Genomic DNA, 19653 nt, shown 5'->3' on the forward strand with positions numbered 1-19653 from the left:
ATCGCTGCTAAGGTCAGCCATCAGTCAGCGAGCTTTTAAGTCAGTCGGTCATCGAGCCTCGCGATTGATCCGACTATCGATCGGGAATATTATTTCTGTCATCAAGTGGAAGAAACTTAAAAGAGACGAGAGATGCCGGACGCGAAGAAGAGAGTATGCATCGTCGGCAGCGGCAATTGGTAATTTCCCTTGAACCAAGGATAATTAAGAATTAGCATATGCACGAACACTCGTTTCTTTTCGCTTTTTCTTTTCCTTCCTGTGTTGATTTATTGGACTGCGTGTGCGTTTAATGTTTATTGTTAAGTGCTTTATCTAGAGATGAGCGGTGTATATATATTTACTTCAGGTAAGTTTATATAATCAGTCTTAAATAATCACTCAAAAATTAATAATATAAAACCACGAGAAAATCCCTTTATATTTAATACTATTATATCGTTTATTAATCAACATTTAATATTCAAACTGCACTGTTGATTAATACTTAATTATGTTATTAAGAGACGAATGAATAATAATATATAATATTATTATTATATAATAATATTATAGTAACATAAAATGCTTTCTGATATAAAAATTTAACACAATTTTTTTCACATTAAAATAACATATAATGAAATAATATATATTGTCATATTAAAAGAAAAAGAAAATATATACTTTATTTCAAAGTTGAATCCAATTAGAAATCAATAATAGATCGCAGTTTTATTTGATCTAGTTAATCGTGACAAACACGTCGTAATGCAATTGTGTCTGGTTATTGTTCCAAAATTAACTCTGTGCATCATTGTGCAATTTCTAGAGTGCAACTGCAATTTAATAATACAAATTTGTAGATTATTTATAAAAGCAATTTTTTTATTTTTTGAAGCGTTTTTTGAAGAATTCCTGAATATTCTAAAAACAAATTAACGAATTATCAGGAATCAGCACGATAGTGGTAAAAAATTACCAGTAATTTATATATTGTAACGCATAAGGCTGTAAGTTATAAAAATTGCAATTATTTACCCAGATTTAAATGTAAATTTCTTTGTTATAAACGATAACTATATAAAATTGATTAGTTTAATTTTATGTATGTATCTGCTTTGCGTATGTTTATTTACTCATTTTATTCAGAGTTAATATTTTTATATAATATATTACAAAGTAAATGCTTGATGTTCTACATTTATTCTATAAATTTAAAGTTTTATTTTACTTTTTAAAATGCTTTTTTGACAATTTTTGTAGGTTTTCACCCCAAGAAATATTTAACTTTTCGTGCGAAGCATTTCTAAACTTTTGATCGGGTGCTGTATACAATATTGTATTATTATAATTATATTATTATAATTATATTATTATTATATAATTATATAAATTTATTAATTAATATATAATTATGGACATTAATATTAAAATACAATAAAATACTGTTATAATAATATAAATATATACAAATGTATATAATAAAAGTAAATATATATACATTTAAATAAAAGTTTTTTATGTATAAATATTATATAAATAAAATGTTAAATTTATAAAAATAAGAATTGAATTAAATAATTGAATTGAATAGTGTAAAATCAAAATTGAGGTTATTTCGATTGACTCAATACATTAATTCTACATAATTTTAAGTCCAAATTTTTGGGCGATGGCCAGATATATCAGCCAACATGAAACCTTGTTAACAAATGTTATAATCTTTTATTATACAAGGTGATTTCTAAATAAATACAAAAAATAGAAGGGAATATGCTTTAATTTATTTCACGAAGAAAGAAAGGACCTATTAAAATGTCCTAGTACTTTATATTTAAAATACGGAACATAAAAATTGAGAAAATTGAGATGTTTTATTTAAATTTGCGTGAACATTAAGAATTATTTTCTAGCATCGATTATTGTTATATTCATTATTATATCCAGACATGTACACAATACCGGCTATAAGTATATCGCTTTTAAGTTTAAGCATAACTTGTATTTAAGTAACTCAAATGAAGTCAACATTATACAATAAATACCTAGTATTAGATGCATTTTATAAATAATAGGTTATGAGATGTGACAAAATACTTATTATAAAATATTGAATACATTTAATTTACTTAAATGAAAATTATGCCCAAAAAATCTAAACGTGATACACTTTTAGTCGATATACTGTAGATAATTATATTAACAATAAATAATATGTGTAAGACTGTATATGTAAGATTATATGATACAATTCAAGTTTATTAATTTATTCTTATTTTAAGTAGCTACATTTAAAAAGTCCGAAAATAACGATGCGCTGTTCGAATAAAATAGAAAATGTATAAATCACACAAGAACCACTAAAATCCGCTGTAATTGTTTATTTGTCTATTATTTCTAATATTAAGTTTTTTAATGAGCATATTTTGTAGGACTTTTCCTTAAAATAAACCAAAACATATTTCCTTCATTTTTTTTATTTATTTAATTATTTAAAAATAACTGTGATATGATGTCTTTTATTATTAATGAAAGGTTACCGATATCGACATACAACTTTGTTTTTTATTGTATTTGTTAAACAAAGGCTAAAGAATAAAATTTTATGAACGTAAATATAAACTTGAAAGTATCTTCAGTTAAAGTGATATACATAGCAGTTTTGTAACATTTCAAATTTTGTAATAATTAATAAGTTTTTTTTGTAACATAAGTAAAAATGAGCATCTAAAAGATAAGTTTCAAAACCGACACAGTAAGTAGTATCTATTTCTTTTTTTTCTTTTACATAAGTAGTAAATTTATTATAAATTTAACATTTTCTGTAGGAACATCCAGATTATGTTGTGATATTTGCTGTCAGTTAAAATTTTATAGTATACATTGGGCGCGTTCAGCAGACAGAGTATAGATCAATGAATGCTCATGCAATGATTCTTTATTATGATTAATTCTTACATATTTCTAGATCCACCGAAGAATTAAAGGCAAGAACCAATCAGATTAAAGAATTACTGATAAATGCTCACTGATCTGCTTTGTCTGCTGAACGTGCTCATTTTCTGCACAGTCAAGAAGTTAAATTATAGTAGTCTTTTAGATGTCATTTAGATGTAACATCTTTTTCCCCTTTAAAATCGTCACATTAAAGGACTTATTGTCACTATTATGTAGTTTTCAAGATGGTGTTCTTCAACTCCCAAGCTTGAGTACTCAAAGAACTTTTTTTGATAATATTTTACTCACTAAGTGCTTATGCTTTAATTTCTATGAAACAGTGAAATTCTTTATCTTAAAATTATTTTCTTAAAATAAAAATTAAAGAAATACCAATTTTAGATCTTTTAATAACAATAGAAGAAAATCGCCAATGAAACAAATCCCCTACATTCTTTTTCTCTGAAATTAAACATTGTATTATATCAATACTGATAAAAAGATTATCTGTTTACATAATTAACAAAATAAAAACTCATAGTTCATACATTCATGACTTTCTTCTATATATATGAAAATTGCTAAAAACAAATTCATAAATTCTGCTTACTGTATCAGTTTCGAAACTCAATTTCTCAAACACTTTTTTGAGATTATGATGCAAATAATTATTACAAAATACAAAACAGAATTATAGAAATTATTACACTACCACTATCTGATAGAAGACACTTTTCAGTTTGTATTTATATTTTCAAAGTTTTATTAGCTTTTGTTTAAAAAATACAGTCTAAAGAACAAAGTGATGTGCGGTATTAATAACTTTTCTCTAATGTCATAATTACAATATTTATAAAACAGAAAAATATCTACTTGATTTCTGTTACCAGATTCTGTTAGATTTGAAGTTGTTGATATTAATATTGATGTTAGTGTACTATGTATTATATAGTAGGCACATTTGCGTAAAAATGTTTTTATATATAACACGTAGCAAATGATTTTAGGGGTTCGGCAATTGCGAAGATTGTCGGTGCAAATGTCATGAAATATAACAACATATTTGAGACTCGAGTAACAATGTACGTATATGAGGAGATTATCAACAACGAAAAACTAACCAACATAATCAACACCATCCATGAGAACGTCAAATATCTGCCAGGACACAAAATTTCAGAAAATGTGGTAAGTATCTGAAATATAGGTATTATCTATTTCCTAAACAGATTACTTACGTTTAACGAATGTTTAAAAATGTTTAGCCGATACGTGTGTGTAAAATTTATTAATTGTTTCTAACGATTATTTAACATTTATTAAACCATTAAAATATATTGTAGAAATTTATTTTAAATTAATAGAAAAACATTAAAATACATTATACATGGTTTTATAAAATATTTTTATAACGTGTTTTTATAACATTAATCCAATTTCCTAATTAATCCAATAGCGTTAAGCAAACAACATGAATTTTATTAAATTATTGGGAAACGTCAAATTTTAAACATTTTATTATTTAAGCTTAGATATTTAAAATTTATTAAACATATTTTAATTTTATTTATGTTATATGGGCTTTCATCGCAATAAATTCAGAATCGATTATTGAATTAGTAATTCCTTAAAGACAATTATTAAACCTTCAAATTATATTTAAAAAAAAAACTTTATCATGTTACAATCATTTCCGAATCTTGCACAGACTTGCTTTAGACACTAAAGCTATTTGAACGAAATTTTGAAGCAAGTGAAAATATTCCAAGAATATTTCGGTATATGTATACACAGAATTTTTACAGAATATAAAAATAATATGCAAATATTAATAAAAAATATATTATTTACATCTTCCAAGAATATTTAAAAGATATATATGTAGAAAAAACTCCAAAAATGATGTAGTCTTTCTTGAAAAATCAGATTTTTAAATTAATTTTTAAGCAAAATTGTATTAACACATTTTATTTACTTTTACTTTGAAGTCCAATTTGAGTACTCATCTTTAAGAAATTTTTTCACACAAACAAAAGTCTTATAATCTTTGATAGCATATCGCACAAATACATATTGTACAGAAATAGCATCATAAATTGACAAAAATTTCGCAATAATTGTGCTAATTATTATAACCACAATAATTTTGTGGCAATGAAAGTTTTAAATATAATATTTGTTAAAAATTAGGTAATACCAAATTTAAAATATATAAATATTTTATAATTATTTAAAAAACCGTTAGAGTCTCTACTTAAAATTTTATCCTGTATAATATTATATTTTATATTACAATATTTCGTATATTATAATTTAGGAATAATTATGCATTTTTTTAGTATGTATATAAAATAAAGTAATTACATTTCTAAATGTTTGATACATAATGCAGCTAAAATATTTTTTTATTGAACAATTTTTTTCCAAATTCAATTTTGCAAATATATCACTATAGGGATGATTTATCATATTATTTGAATAAGTTATTAATATTTATAAAAGGTCAATGATTATACATCTAGTTTTGTAAATGTATCTACATAATTGCACATTATAATTTTTCTAATTTTCTTATACAATTTAATAAAAGTTGTTCTATCGGAGATGATATGCTTTTTATTTCATCCTGCATGGTTTCTATTTGCAAAAGATACAATTCTTGCGTCTGGCGATAATGTATAGATATTGCTCGCGATTTTACATACAAAAAATATTCATATAATATAGATTGCGTTTTAAAATTTGCTAGTAATATTGAAAATTTATAATATACTATTATAATATATTCTCTTCTGCTATTCCGTATATATGAAATATATACGATTGGAATATAAATCAAAAATTTAAGTATATTTAACATCTGGGATGTAGCGTGGATAAAATGTTTTTATAATCAGTAATTAGTAGTAGTGCGGACGTAGACCTTTCCAGACGGCATAGACACACGATCAACTCCTTCTGGGAAAAGCTTTGGGAGATCTTCCTCCTTTACTGTCGGCAGGATCATTACTTTTTCACCAGGCTGCAATGTTATTTATATAATTAAATTAGATAAAATGTTATTTTGCAATTATCACAATTAAATTAAATTAATACCACTTATTGGCGCAATCTAAATCAGATGTGATCGCAAATGGCACAATGATAAAAAGGATAAGGTGAAACTTACCACCCAGTTGGCAGGAGTTGCTATTTCCGGTCTTCTGTCGACGAGCTGCAACGAATCGATCACACGCAATATTTCACTGAAACGATAACAATATTAAATATATTAATATGGAAAACTTAAATAACATATGCAGAGTAAGATTTTTTTAGAATATACAGCCCTTAAAATAATAGTGGAATATTTCCAAGAATTTTATTATATTTGAATAACTTTAGTACAATTTAATAAAATTTACTATAATTTGAATAAAATATAATAATAAAATTTATATAAAATTTTACTAAATTATACTAAATTTTAAAATTATAATAAAATTCTACGAAGTGTATGTTGATTCTATGATTTTGAAGGTAAGTTCTAAGGGAAAATTTATTCCGTATACTTGATATATTTTAATATAAAATTCTGAAACGTATTCGATCAGCATTCGATCAACTCACTCGACGTTGCGTCCAGTGGAGGTTGGATATTGCATGGAAAGCCGCAGACGGTGATCAGGACTGATGATATACAGAGACCGAACGGTCTGAGCAGTTTCCGGATCATCCTTATCCTGCTCGTCGATCATATCCAGCTGCACAGCGAGCTTGCGATCAGGATCGGCGATTATGGGATACGGAAAAGCGCCAGGAATGTCCTTACAGTACGACTTAATATCCTGCGACGGTAGAGATTAAAGGATTGCGACAATTAGAAAATTGTTTATAAACAAAATTAATCGGAATTAACAAATTGAAAAAAAGACACAAAATAGTGTAAGAAAACGCAGAATTCTAGAGACAAATAGCATTGAATGTAAGATTCAAGAATGCTTACATTAACCCAGTCCACGTGGTCCTTGAGCTTGTCGACGGAATGAGCCAACAATTTGGTATTGCGCTTTTCGAAATGCGGTTGATGCACCGCGATGCGACCTAATTCTGTGGTGCACACGGGGGTAAAGTCTGCAGGGTGGGAAAACAGAACCACCCATCTATAAAGGATAAATAATCGTTAAGCAAAATCGGACGTGTTAAAAAATTATCAAAGTATTAAATTAAACGAATAATAATTATTAAACATACACATATAATATCAGCATTGGGAATGTTTTTGTACAAAAATAACGTGTAACCTTATCATTATTTAAAAAGTAACAATTTACTTTTTTGTTACTTTTCATGAAATTTTTATACCTTTTTTTCAATATGCCATTTTATTTTCTCTGTCATTACAAATTGTAGCGACATTGTAGAAATATTTTATTGTAAGGTTGCAACATTGCAATAACGTTGTAAAATGCTACAATATTGCAGCAATGGTAAAGTGTTTGCCTTCAGAAATATTGCAATGCAATATGAGTTTTAGTGTTTCTGATAATATTGTAATAATTTTTTTATGTATTATCACATTTTTTAAAACATATAACTTAGAAAAATATTATATGTCCCTGAATTAATTTTTACTCTCAAAATTAAAAAAATTTACTATCACAACATGTATCTCATTCTTTTCGAATTTAATTTTAAGGATTCAAAATTATTTTTATTAAAGAATGGATACAAAATCATAATACATGCCTTTTACTTGAATTTTTTGTTTTATTCTGTTATTTTTGTTTTTTTAATTACAAGAAGTAGAATTCTATTGTTCATCTAATGACGGTAACACGTATTACTCGTGAGTCAAACATAAGACATCATTTTTCACAATATTTTTAAAATATGTTATTGCAACATTGCTAAAGTAATATTGCAAAGCAAATCTTTGCAATATGTCTACAAAGCCACTATAAACTTTGTATCAAAATTAGTCAAATATCTATGCAAAAGTTCACCATATTACTTTATTTTTTAATAATAATTTTTAAATAAAAACTAAAAATAAAACTTTGGAAGTATAAGTACAAATTAGAAAAATATTATAAAACTTATATATATATATATATATATATATATATATATATATTATCTGCTATCAGATAACATAGGTTCTATAATATTTTGAATTTTACAATAATTAAGTGTTTTGCAAGTTAAACATAGTAAGTGTTTACGATGAACTCGAAAACTGACAGTAAGCAGTAATGTTACATTTTCCTCTTTTTTTCTTTTATATGAGTCATCTATACAAATTATCTAAACATTATTGCTGCAATATTGATAAAATGTACCAAAAACTACAATGACTTTATCAAAAAAGTAAATAATTTTAATCTTCTATTTTAGTGGATTTGCTTTATTATAAATGTAGAAAAATATATTATAGTTTATAAAATATTTTTTTATTTATAAAATTATAATTTTATATATGTTATGTTTGTGATTATATTACAATATAAAATTATAGATGGTAATGGGAAAATGTATAGAGACAGATATGTAAAAATTAATTTTAAAATGAGCATTATTTGGTCATAACTGAAGCTTTTTCTTGTGTGATTTTACATACCTTTTCAAGATCAAATTCTTTATAGTATTTAGAAGAAAAAAATATTTTATTAGCATTATTATAAAATTGATTATTAATTAATTAATTTAATACCATGATATTAAAGGAGAAGTTAATATTATGCTATCTATTTATATTTTACATAATAATTTTATACTAACTTTAATAGTAATTAATATTTACATTGAATACCTAACGTGCGTAATTGTATTCATCAAAGTATTATTTTAATTATACATATCTATAAATTTTTTCCGCTCTCTATATTTCGCAAACGACTCAAAATTATAAAAAATCGTAAAATAATTATCTACTTCTCCTGTATAATTACATGTTCAATTTTTCGAATTTTTAAAAATTTTCGAATTTTTATAAATATTATAATTATATTATTACAATATAATTATTGATATTAATAATTGATTCTAACTTGAAATGCAACAAAATTGATTAAAATATATGTGAAAGTAATACGAATATATATGAATATATGTGAAAAAAAGCTTATTGATATAAATAGAATGTTAAATTTATAAAAAAAAATTTTTTAATTAAATAATATAAAATCTGATATATGTAAATCGAGATCAATTTAAATATAAAATTAATTTTACATTATTTTAAATCCAAAACTTTGTGTAATGGCCAAGTGTATCACCTAACATGAATCCCTATCGACAAATACCGTAATCACTTTTTCAGCACTTATCAGAAATACAATGATATAACCAATTACGCAATTACTCTGATTCAAATACGATATCTTCAGCTGCGGCACTGAGTATAATCAAGTGTTTGCTTTGGTATCGTGCCAAGGATAAATCCCTTGTTGCAATATACATTTATTTCAGCTCACGGTTACCCTTCAACTTTTCAATGCAAATCGCTGAACAAACCCGCGCGATTGCAATTCATGTGTATCGCGTTTGTAATTTTTTATAATTACTTTTTTCTTTGTAATTACTCTCAAAAAATGACTCATTATGCAATAAAATATGTACTCATTATTGCAAGTAAATATTGTATGTAATTTTATTCAGAAAATTAATCCGGCAATCGTATTAAAAAAATAATTTTTTTCTCGGAATTTTTTACATAATTTTGTAAAACTACTTTACAATTTCTATTTTCAAAAAATACAATTTTTTAGAGAATTTCTAAATTTTCTATATGAATTGAAATCGGCACATTTTTCAAAAGTGCCGAAAAAGACATTACATTTTTTCTAAAATTATTACATATATAATGTAATGCCTTTTATATATGTATGTGTGTTTTACACACACACACACACACACACACACACACACACACACACATACACACACAATATATTAGATATCACAAGCATCCCGCTTTGCGCGCACTATTTAATTTTTACATTTTATTTTTTTTTAATAAATTGCAATGATAATTGTATAGATAATTATTTATACAAATTATTATTTACTACTCCATGATAACAGCCTCCCACAAAGTTAGCGCAGCAAAAGAATCAATCAGCGCGGCGCGCGTAAAAGCGGTGATAACATTTCGTTAGATACGATTATTGATTTCATACTTTTTTTAATAGTGAATAAGTCCTAATGAAAAAAATCTACAAAATTTTGAAATTTTAATGACATTTTATTTTACGTTTATTTTGAAACATTTTTATTAATTTCGTTAAAATTGGGTTTAGAAAAAATTCATTAATTTTAATGTCATTAATTTATCATTATGGGTGTCTGTGATTCTTTGTTGCAGTTTTATTAAAAATTTATTATAATTTTAATAAAATTTTGTTACTTTTTCTTAAATAACATTAATAGTTTTAAATTATATTAATTTTTTATTTAAAATTTCATTACATGTTATTATAATAAATTCTCATTAAAATATTGTCTGTTTTTTATTAAATGCAGAAGATAATTTTTTAGTAAAAAATAATTAAAATTTCATTGCATATTTATTCAAATTTTTTAAAATTAAACTTAAATGTTCTATTTCTCATTCTGTAATTACGAAAAAAATTTTGAAAGAAAACTACAAAATTTGTGTGAAAAAGTTTAAAGTATTTTTTTAGAAATCTTCATAAATTCAAAATATTTTCTTAAATTTTTTAAAATCTAACGTGTGAATCTTTTTACCATAAAATAATCAAACAATTTATATAACAATTTCCTTATAATCATAATATAAAATTATGTATTATAATTGATAAAAAGCATATTTTTTCTAGTCTTAGAATTAATTAGTTATAAATCAATGAATATTCAGAAATTTCCTTTAGCTATGACGATATGATTAAGAGCTGCCTTAACAGGTTGTTATCGTTAACAATCTGTCACTGACTATTTGCCACAATAGAGATAATCTATTCTTGGATCGCGCACTTTGCCGCAGATTATACGCAGTGGACGAATGCAAATTCAGCTGTTTACTATTCGCGCTACAATTCAAGGTGATGCATTTCGCAATCCACAATGTTTGCCGCCGGATAATATGAAAAAAATAAACCTGATAAGATTTCCCGTGTACTGAAATTAGTTTTGCAATCAACTATGTATTATCTCGTGTTTTCTTATATTTTTTTCACATTTAGCTAACTTTTACACTGAACTTGATTGTATATGACAAAATCAAGTTCACAGTTAACGATAGAAATTTGACGGAGGATTTCAGTCCTCCTTCCGTTATATTCTTTGTTCTCTATATCCGATAAGACGTTCTAAAGACATTCATATATTCATAAACGTCTTGTAGGACAACTTTAGAAGGTTGTACTGTATTTTCAAGGGAATTACTTAAAAGAGAATATATTATAAGATAATTAACACAAGTGTAATAGATGGGATGATACAATGTACCGCTGCTTGCGAATTAATTAGCATTACCCGTACTTTATTTGAGGGACGTTCCGAGAGAACTTCCTTAGAACATTCACGAACGTTTTTATTGTTAGAACGTTCCATGAAAATCTTAGAACGTTCCTCGCAGGTTGATGCTGTATAAAAATTTGAATGTATCAAATGGACATATTATAAAGAATATATTATTATTATCATTATTATTATTATTATTATTATATGTAATATATGCGACTTACGAATTGCTCTGCCATTCGTAAAAATTGATGGGGCCTTGCGTGGTATCGGCCTTAAAATTTGGTATGATAGTATTAAGCCTCATTATCACTTTGTCCTTGGGTGCTTGATGAGACAATTACTCGTACTATGATCTCGTACGTACTGTCGTGATGGGAGGCTCGCTGAGTACTGATGAGTTGAGAGTCGATCTGGGTAACAGCTACATTATTTGTAACGCCACGCATTTTATATACGATACAAAGATATCGTATCACCTGTATCTTTATATCCAATTTCGCTGATACCGGATGTTTAAATGAGAGAAGTTATTAATTTTTGAATATTAATCGATTTTCTTTGAACAAGAGTCTTCTTTTTTTTACAATAATAAAAAGTTTAAAGGCAATTTAAATTGCCTATGTCTTAAAGAAATTAAAGATATTCTAAAAGGTATGAACCAATAGTGTGTCCAATAGTATTACTATTAGTTCCAATAGTTCCAATAGTATTACTATTAGTTCCAGTAGTGTTTTGGCGAATGATTAGTCCAATAGTCTAATAGTACTTTTTCATAAGGGCAACGAATGATTATTAATCATATCATTATCATTATCATACGGATCATTATTATTATCATCGAATATCGATATCTAAATTCACGTAATCTTTAACTGTATTAAATCAGCTTTTTGATCTTTTTGTAAGACAATAAGACAAACAGTCTTGGAGCAATAAAGGATCAATTTTTTCAGATTCTTCGATAGACATATAGTACAAATATATGTATATGATTGCATCATAATGGCATCATAATAGACAAAAATTTTGCAATAATTGTGCTATATATAATAAACTATTTATAATACCACATACTAAAAGTACTAAAAAAATAATAATAAATTACTGTAAATGATTGATGTGTTATTTTGACGAAATACTGATAGCATTTTAGTATTGAGCAGTGCTGTACTATACTGTATTATAGTTACTGTATTATTGGAAGTAAATTAATATAAACCTACTCAAATAGGAAATCATGCAGAAAAATTTTAGCATTATTTTAATTAAAAAATTTAATGTATAATCTATTGTATTATAATTGTAAATCTATATAACTTTAAAAATTATTAATTCTAATTTTCTAGCAAACACCAACTATTTATAATACCATAATAGTTATATTGTTAAGTAAAAAATTATAGCTAATATTTATATAAGTTAGTTGATGTTTGCTGGGAAATTTAGAATTATTTATTTTTAAATTAAATTTACAATTATGCTACTAGTGAAAGATATGCTTTCTGCCAGTGCTAAATGTAATGCTAACAATTACTGTGAAAGTTTCATGTCGGAATTTTTACATTACTAGAGTACAAACAATATATAATATGTATAATTATAATACAAAGAGCTATTGGTATAGAAATTAATGAAGCTTGCTATGGAAATTATTGATATGTACATACATATCACATATTAAATACCCACAAAGTTTTATAGAGCAGCATAATATTATTTGTATTATAATGCCACATAATAGAAAAAATGTGCGTGTATTCTTTAGTATAAATTTTATAATTCCTCAAGAAGTATGATTATTCTACGTAAAATGAAAAAATAAATAAGCATAATAAAAATGTTATATCCGGAGGATTTCATGATTTTCTTATTTCGCGAAACCTCGAAAGAGTAATTTTTATCTTTAAAGTGAAATCGTACGTTAATTTATTAGTGATCGATGATTTTTGTTCTTTCGCTTTATTTTGTGACGAAAATTAAGAAACGTGAGAAATCATCTCCACGGTCTATAAAGACATATAAAAAAAGATTTTAGACAAAACATAGTAGTTTTCATGTTAAAATTTAGCGCTAATGAGCAATGAGTTTCTTTTAAAGAAATATTTTAGTGCTTGCTGATATCAAACAGTGATGCTATAAGTCAACGATCAATATAATTGATAAAATACTTACGAAATAACTTACAAAAATAATTGATCATAAAAATTATAAGGAAAATTTGTTTTATATATCTACAAATATACATATACCAACTAATTTTTTCAGTAATATAAAAAATCTGTATCCTAAAATTTATACATATACCAATATTTAGAAACAATAAAGCAATGCGACAGCTTGCACAGTCCGTTGAGGAGTGATTCAAAATGTTAAGATAAGACGAAAATCAAGAATAAGAAAATTGCAATTGAGCAATTAATTAATGGATTACAATACTTTATTTTTAAGTATAACTGTTTAAATTATTTATTTATTCGCGTAAAAATTGCTTACAGCACATGAATATTTGTTTAAAATGATCTAAAACCTTGAAGAGTTTCTTCTTTAAGATGCATTTTTAGAAATTTTATGGATACTCTTCCAGGTCGCTGTGCCCGATGTTATCGAGGCAGCGAAGGACGCTGATATTCTCATCTTTGTTTTACCACATCAATTTATACGTACGTTATGTTCAACGTTGTTGGATAATATAAAACCAACTGCAGTTGGGCTTTCTCTCATTAAGGTAGGTTTCGAACGATTCTTTCTCCTAATCCCTTAACTTGTTAGATAAAATTGGCAAATTTGAATTAAAGGGTTTCGGTCGAGGCGAAGGAAATAGTATCGAGTTAATCTCTAAGATAATCGAAAAACATCTAAGAATACAGTGCAACGTTCTAATGGGCGCCAACCTTGCCAATGAAGTCGCCGAAGAGAAATTCTGCGAAACCACAATCGGTAAATATTTTCGCATTGTACAGCACAGAAAGATTGCAGAAATATTTCATTACTAAATTGTAACATTGTAAAAACTTTCTGAAATATTGCTGCAACGTTGGAAAATTTAGAATCAATTCTAAATTTTCCTCAGGCATATGTAGCGGGAGAGCAAGGAGAGACATTTGCCTCCCGTTCCTGAAAAAAAAAAAAAAAACGATCCTACGCTCGCCAGTTTTGCTGCCGACATTGAAAATCAATAGTACATGTAACGTAAACTATAGATTTTTAGTACTGACAATGAATTTTGGAACGCAGCCATTATAAAAATTTTTTCATTGGGATGAAATTCTTTAACATGAAATTTTTTTACAACCAGACATAAAATTATAGGATGTAAGGATAAACGTCTGGCACCAGTGCTGAGGGATCTCATTCAAACTCCAAACTTTCGAGTGGTCGTCGTGGAGGACTGTGAGACCGTAGAAGTGTGCGGGGCTCTGAAAGCAAGTAAAACATTTTCAAACAAAGAATTACTTTACCAACCCTGCATAAAACGTCGGAAAAGAATTTAAAAATATTGACATTTTGCAAAAAGCAGAATTCAGAAGATATGCAATTGAATATCATCTGAATTGTTTTTTTGAGGATTTAATTTATTTCAAATATTAACTCTCGCATTCAAAAGAATTCATTTGACTCTAAACATTCGATCTTCGCATTCAATCGCAATAAGAGGCATTCAAATGATTGCGAACCCTCGCATTAAAAAAGATTCACTTTTTCTGCTAATTGTTATCGGATTTGGAGGCATACAAGATTTTATAGTTTTATTTTCAATATCCCGTAGGAAAAAATTATGCAAAAATTCAGGCACAAAATATGCAATTTTTTCCTACAGGATCGCACTGAAAAGTATTAGTCATGATCTAGTCCGAGATTTTTGCAAAGCAGAATTCACGATGAAATCTCGTGAATGCGAAACATTATTTTTTAATAAGACATTTTATGTAGGGAAGTTATCTTATTAAAGAAAGTGTATGAGAAGACAGCAGAAAAAAGTGATTGTGTGTTTTTATCATTATTTATCATTTGTTTCTAATGATTAAACATTAAGAAAGAGTGAAATAAGTTTCATTATCTCATATATACTTTCCGTTTTTTTCATTTGGATTTTATCTTTTATTCTTAAATTTATTTGACTACAAGGAAGCTTTTTTACACTTTTAACATTCGTTTTTATACCATTAATAATGACGTAACTACAATCACATATATTTTTGAATTTTTATCTTATTATTGCACTGAAGAGAACTCGAATGTTGAGTCAAGACGTTAAGAGTTAATTTGTATATTCGATGTTGTACATAATTTTGTTTGCGTTCGCGTTGCAATGCGTTTAACGTCAACCTAATATAAATTCTTGTACGCTTATATCCAGTGTGTTAGCTCTTATTGGCAATCTTTTCCTTAATGTTTTAAATTAAAAAAGTTTTATGTAGAAAGATTGACATTTCCTTCTTAAAATTCTCAAAGCATTATTGCTTTCAGAACATTTTGTGAAATGACCATCACAAAATATGTTTTAATAAGCATCCGCGTCGATGTATCTCTGCTGCAATTTCTGCTATTAATTACTTTTTATAATAGCAATCAACAGCCGTCACTTTAAAATACCTGCACGCGGAATCGGTTTATGACAATTTCGAATTTCAACTAAAAATTTTACACAAATATTCCTAAAACCATAAACTATAAAATTCTGTTTAAAAAAATTCCATTTTTTTAGACCAAGCGACTGAGAATCCTCCTTTAATAAAACTCCTAGTTCCCCCCCCCCCTTACACAGTCTCTAATAGGTTTTGTTATTGTTTCTTATACTCTCAGTAATTGACGCTTCCATCACTTCTTTTTACCCTAATGTTCATTGATTGTTCCGAATTTTACAGAACGTCGTAGCTTGTGCAGCTGGTTTTGTGGATGGTCTGGGGTTGGGCGACAATACGAAAGCTGCAGTAATCCGATTAGGGCTGATGGAAATGATTAAGTTTGTTGATACCTTCTATAGCGGTTCTAAGCTTTCCACATTCTTCGAGAGCTGCGGCGTCGCAGATCTAATTACCACTTGCTACGGAGGAAGGAATCGCAGGGTCTGCGAGCAATTTGTTAAAACTGGGAAGGTATGAAATTCTAAGTCTTTAAATTTATTTATTTGCGAGATTGATTCTTGAGTTTAAAATTTATTCTCTTAAACACTTGCTTTAATTAAAAGTCTAAGTCAGAACCCTAGTTTCTGGTAAAATAAATTTTCATTTCATAATATTTTTTTTTAATATATTAATACATTATATTCTTCATATTTTTAATTTACAAGGATTTCTAGAAAAAAAAACAGAACTTCTTCAGATTTTAGAAACTATCTTCAGAAATTATAGAATAAAAAATCTCAAAATATTTTAGAATAACATGTATAAAGAATTCAAGAAAAAATATAAACTTTTTCAATATTTTTAAAAAGTATTCCAGATTATATAAAAAATTTGAGACAGAAAAAAATTACATAAAAATTTATATAGAACAATTATATAAAGAATTGCAGGAAAAATTTTGACCACAGGATATCCAAATGTATCTATTAAAAAATGTATGTTGCTATGGTAATAGTAGAACAATTCATTGTTAATGTTATAATATATATCGTACAGACAATCAAAGTATTGGAGGATGAGCTACTGTCCGGGCAAAAGCTGCAGGGACCAGCAACAGCAGACGAGGTCCATGACATGCTGAAGGCACGCAACCTGACGGACAAGTTCCCATTGTTCACTGCAGTGCATCGCATTTGTACTGATCAATTGCGACCAGCGGATCTTATTGATCAGATTCGCAGTCATCCTGAGCATGTGTAAGATATGTAGAAATCAAGCATAATTCAGACTTAATTCTCAATATCTTAACGAATAAAATTCTTTAACAATTCTCAATCTTCATTATTGCCGATTCAGCTTAAATAACTTTTTCAATAATGACATACGTCTTTCTATTTTTGATTAAAATAAAATGAATTTTGTGAAAAAATTTCCTTGAGAAAAAATTTTAATGAAATGTCTAATAAAATTTTGATAAAATTTTGTTAAATTTTATTTTGGAACATTCTGGCCATCAGTTGTTTCATAAAAAATTTTATTAAAAATTTATTAATTTCAATAACGTATCATTAATTTGTCATTATATGTAATTTTTTATTACAATTTTATCAAAATTTATTATAATTTTAATAAATGATCAGTTTATCAATGTAGGTAAAATATCAACGCTTTTCCGTTACAATTTCATAAAAATTGACTATGATTTCAATCAAATGTCATTAATTTGTTGTTACAGAGTATCTAATTTTTCACAGTATCTTCATTAAAAAATTATTATTTCAATATAATTACTTTTTCATCAATAGTATTAATAATTTTTCGTTAAAATTTTATTTTTAATTTTAATTGATTTTTATTTAAAAAAAATATTTGTTTTTTATTAAATGCAGAAAATAATCTTTCAACAAAATGTAATTAAAATTTTGTTATATATTTATTTGCATATTGTAATTTTATCTAATTTAATATTAAGTTTATCAAAATTTCATCATAATTTCATTGAAATTTTTCTACTAAAGGCAATACAAAATAAAAAATTAAAAAATATTAATTCAATATCACATGATACAAACAATTAATGAAAAAAATATTTCATTCATTGAATCTATTTCTTCAGGTTCGCTCCAAAGACTCTTTTTATGTATTGAATCCTTCCTACTAAGTTCTCAAATAGAAATTGCAATAACCTTCATCCTACACGATCCTTATTTTCTACACATGAATAATAATGCAGCATATGCAAAAAAGGTCAGCACTAAAGCCCACCATAATCTTCATATAAATATGTAAAATGATTTCTATATGTTTTAGGATGAGGTTGGAAGAGGGAAATGCGTAATTCATACAGAATATATGAATTCAATAAGAAGTGTAGAAACAGCCTGTGATATCGAGGAGGAAACAATTTAGCCAGTGAAGACTTGTACATACTTTCGATGTCCTCATTGTAATCTTGTTGCTATAAATAAAGATTACTTTAATTATGAAATTAATATTTAATTAAGATTTTCCGTCAAAGCCACTAAACATATTATTTTTGTTTGTATATTTATAATTTGTAGTTTTATATATATATATATATATATATATATATATAACATTTTCTTATAATACATATTATTTATATAAATATTACAAATATTAATTTAAAACAATTAGATACCCAGATGTTCCAGATAATCAAACGTGTCTGAGCAAAACCGATTGCTTGACACTAGTAACTCTCCGTATATATTTATAAATCTTGAACGATTACAGATGCCGTAAATCTTTAACGATTTTGAATATATATGTATATCGACTCAACAGAGCAACTCACAAACAATGAATACAGGAGACAGACAAAATAATGTAAACATCTAAAAAAATACTATTTATTAATAATCCTGCATAAAACATCAGATTAAAAAGAATTTAAAAATATTGACATTTTGCAAAAAGCAGAATTCAGAAGATATTCAATTGAATATCTTCAGAATTCTGTTTTTTGAGAATTCAATTCATTTCAAATATTAACTCTTGCATTCAAAAGAATTCGCTGGACTCTAAACATTCTTCGCATTCAATCGCAATAAGAGGCAAATGAATGTGAACCCTCGCATTAAAAAAGATTTCACTTCTTCTGCTAATTGTTATCGGATTCAGAGGCATAAAAGATTTCATGGTTCTATTCTCAATATCGCACTGAAAAGTATTGGCCACGATTCAATATGAGATTTCGGCAAAGCAGAATTCGCGATTAAATCTCGTAAATGCGAAACACTATTTTTGAATAAGACATTTTATACAGGGGAAATATTATTTTATTCTTATTTGGAATAAGATCATATTGTGCTTAACTATCCACCTGATATATAATTTTTCAGTATTCATGACTTAAACACTGGATCTGTCACGTTATTTTCCTTACTTTGTCAGCATATGTTGAACAATTAAAAAACATGTTTTATTTTTTGATATACACAATATCTGTAAAATGTCAGATTTCCTCGAAAAAACAAAATTTTTCATAAACTTTAAACCACATTTAGAGTGACCATTTAGAGTTACCAAACTTTGTAGTTATAAATATAACTTATAAATATAACAAATAACACAAATTGAAAAGAAATTATCCATTTCACTTTCTAAAGTAAAATTACTACCAAATTTCAATTTTATAACGCTAATTTATCATTTATCATAACTTTTATCCACCATTTTG

General features: G+C 26.4%; 2 protein-coding genes across 2 annotated transcripts; one reads left to right on the forward strand and one right to left on the reverse strand.

Annotated features, from left to right (window-relative positions):
- The first annotated feature begins 5 nt into the window (after nucleotides 1–5).
- LOC105828583 (glycerol-3-phosphate dehydrogenase [NAD(+)], cytoplasmic) lies at nucleotides 6–18438 on the forward strand. The gene is made up of 8 exons (XM_012666980.3): nucleotides 6–179; nucleotides 3927–4107; nucleotides 13970–14110; nucleotides 14181–14322; nucleotides 14695–14807; nucleotides 16251–16481; nucleotides 17007–17206; nucleotides 18261–18438. The coding sequence occupies exons 1-8, from the start codon at nucleotides 133–135 to the stop codon at nucleotides 18286–18288; spliced, it is 1083 nt and encodes a 360-aa protein (XP_012522434.1). The 5' UTR covers nucleotides 6–132; the 3' UTR covers nucleotides 18289–18438.
- On the reverse strand, nucleotides 5307–11815 carry LOC105828584 (peroxiredoxin-6). Its single transcript, XM_012666983.3, has 5 exons — nucleotides 11607–11815; nucleotides 6905–7061; nucleotides 6529–6746; nucleotides 6089–6164; nucleotides 5307–5941 (listed from the first exon to the last, which is right to left on the reverse strand). The coding sequence occupies exons 1-5, from the start codon at nucleotides 11687–11689 to the stop codon at nucleotides 5813–5815; spliced, it is 663 nt and encodes a 220-aa protein (XP_012522437.1). The 5' UTR covers nucleotides 11690–11815; the 3' UTR covers nucleotides 5307–5812.
- Nucleotides 18439–19653: the final 1215 nt, after the last annotated feature.

This window comes from Monomorium pharaonis, chromosome 5, assembly GCF_013373865.1.
Source record: "Monomorium pharaonis isolate MP-MQ-018 chromosome 5, ASM1337386v2, whole genome shotgun sequence".
Classification (NCBI taxonomy): Eukaryota; Metazoa; Arthropoda; class Insecta; order Hymenoptera; family Formicidae; genus Monomorium; species Monomorium pharaonis.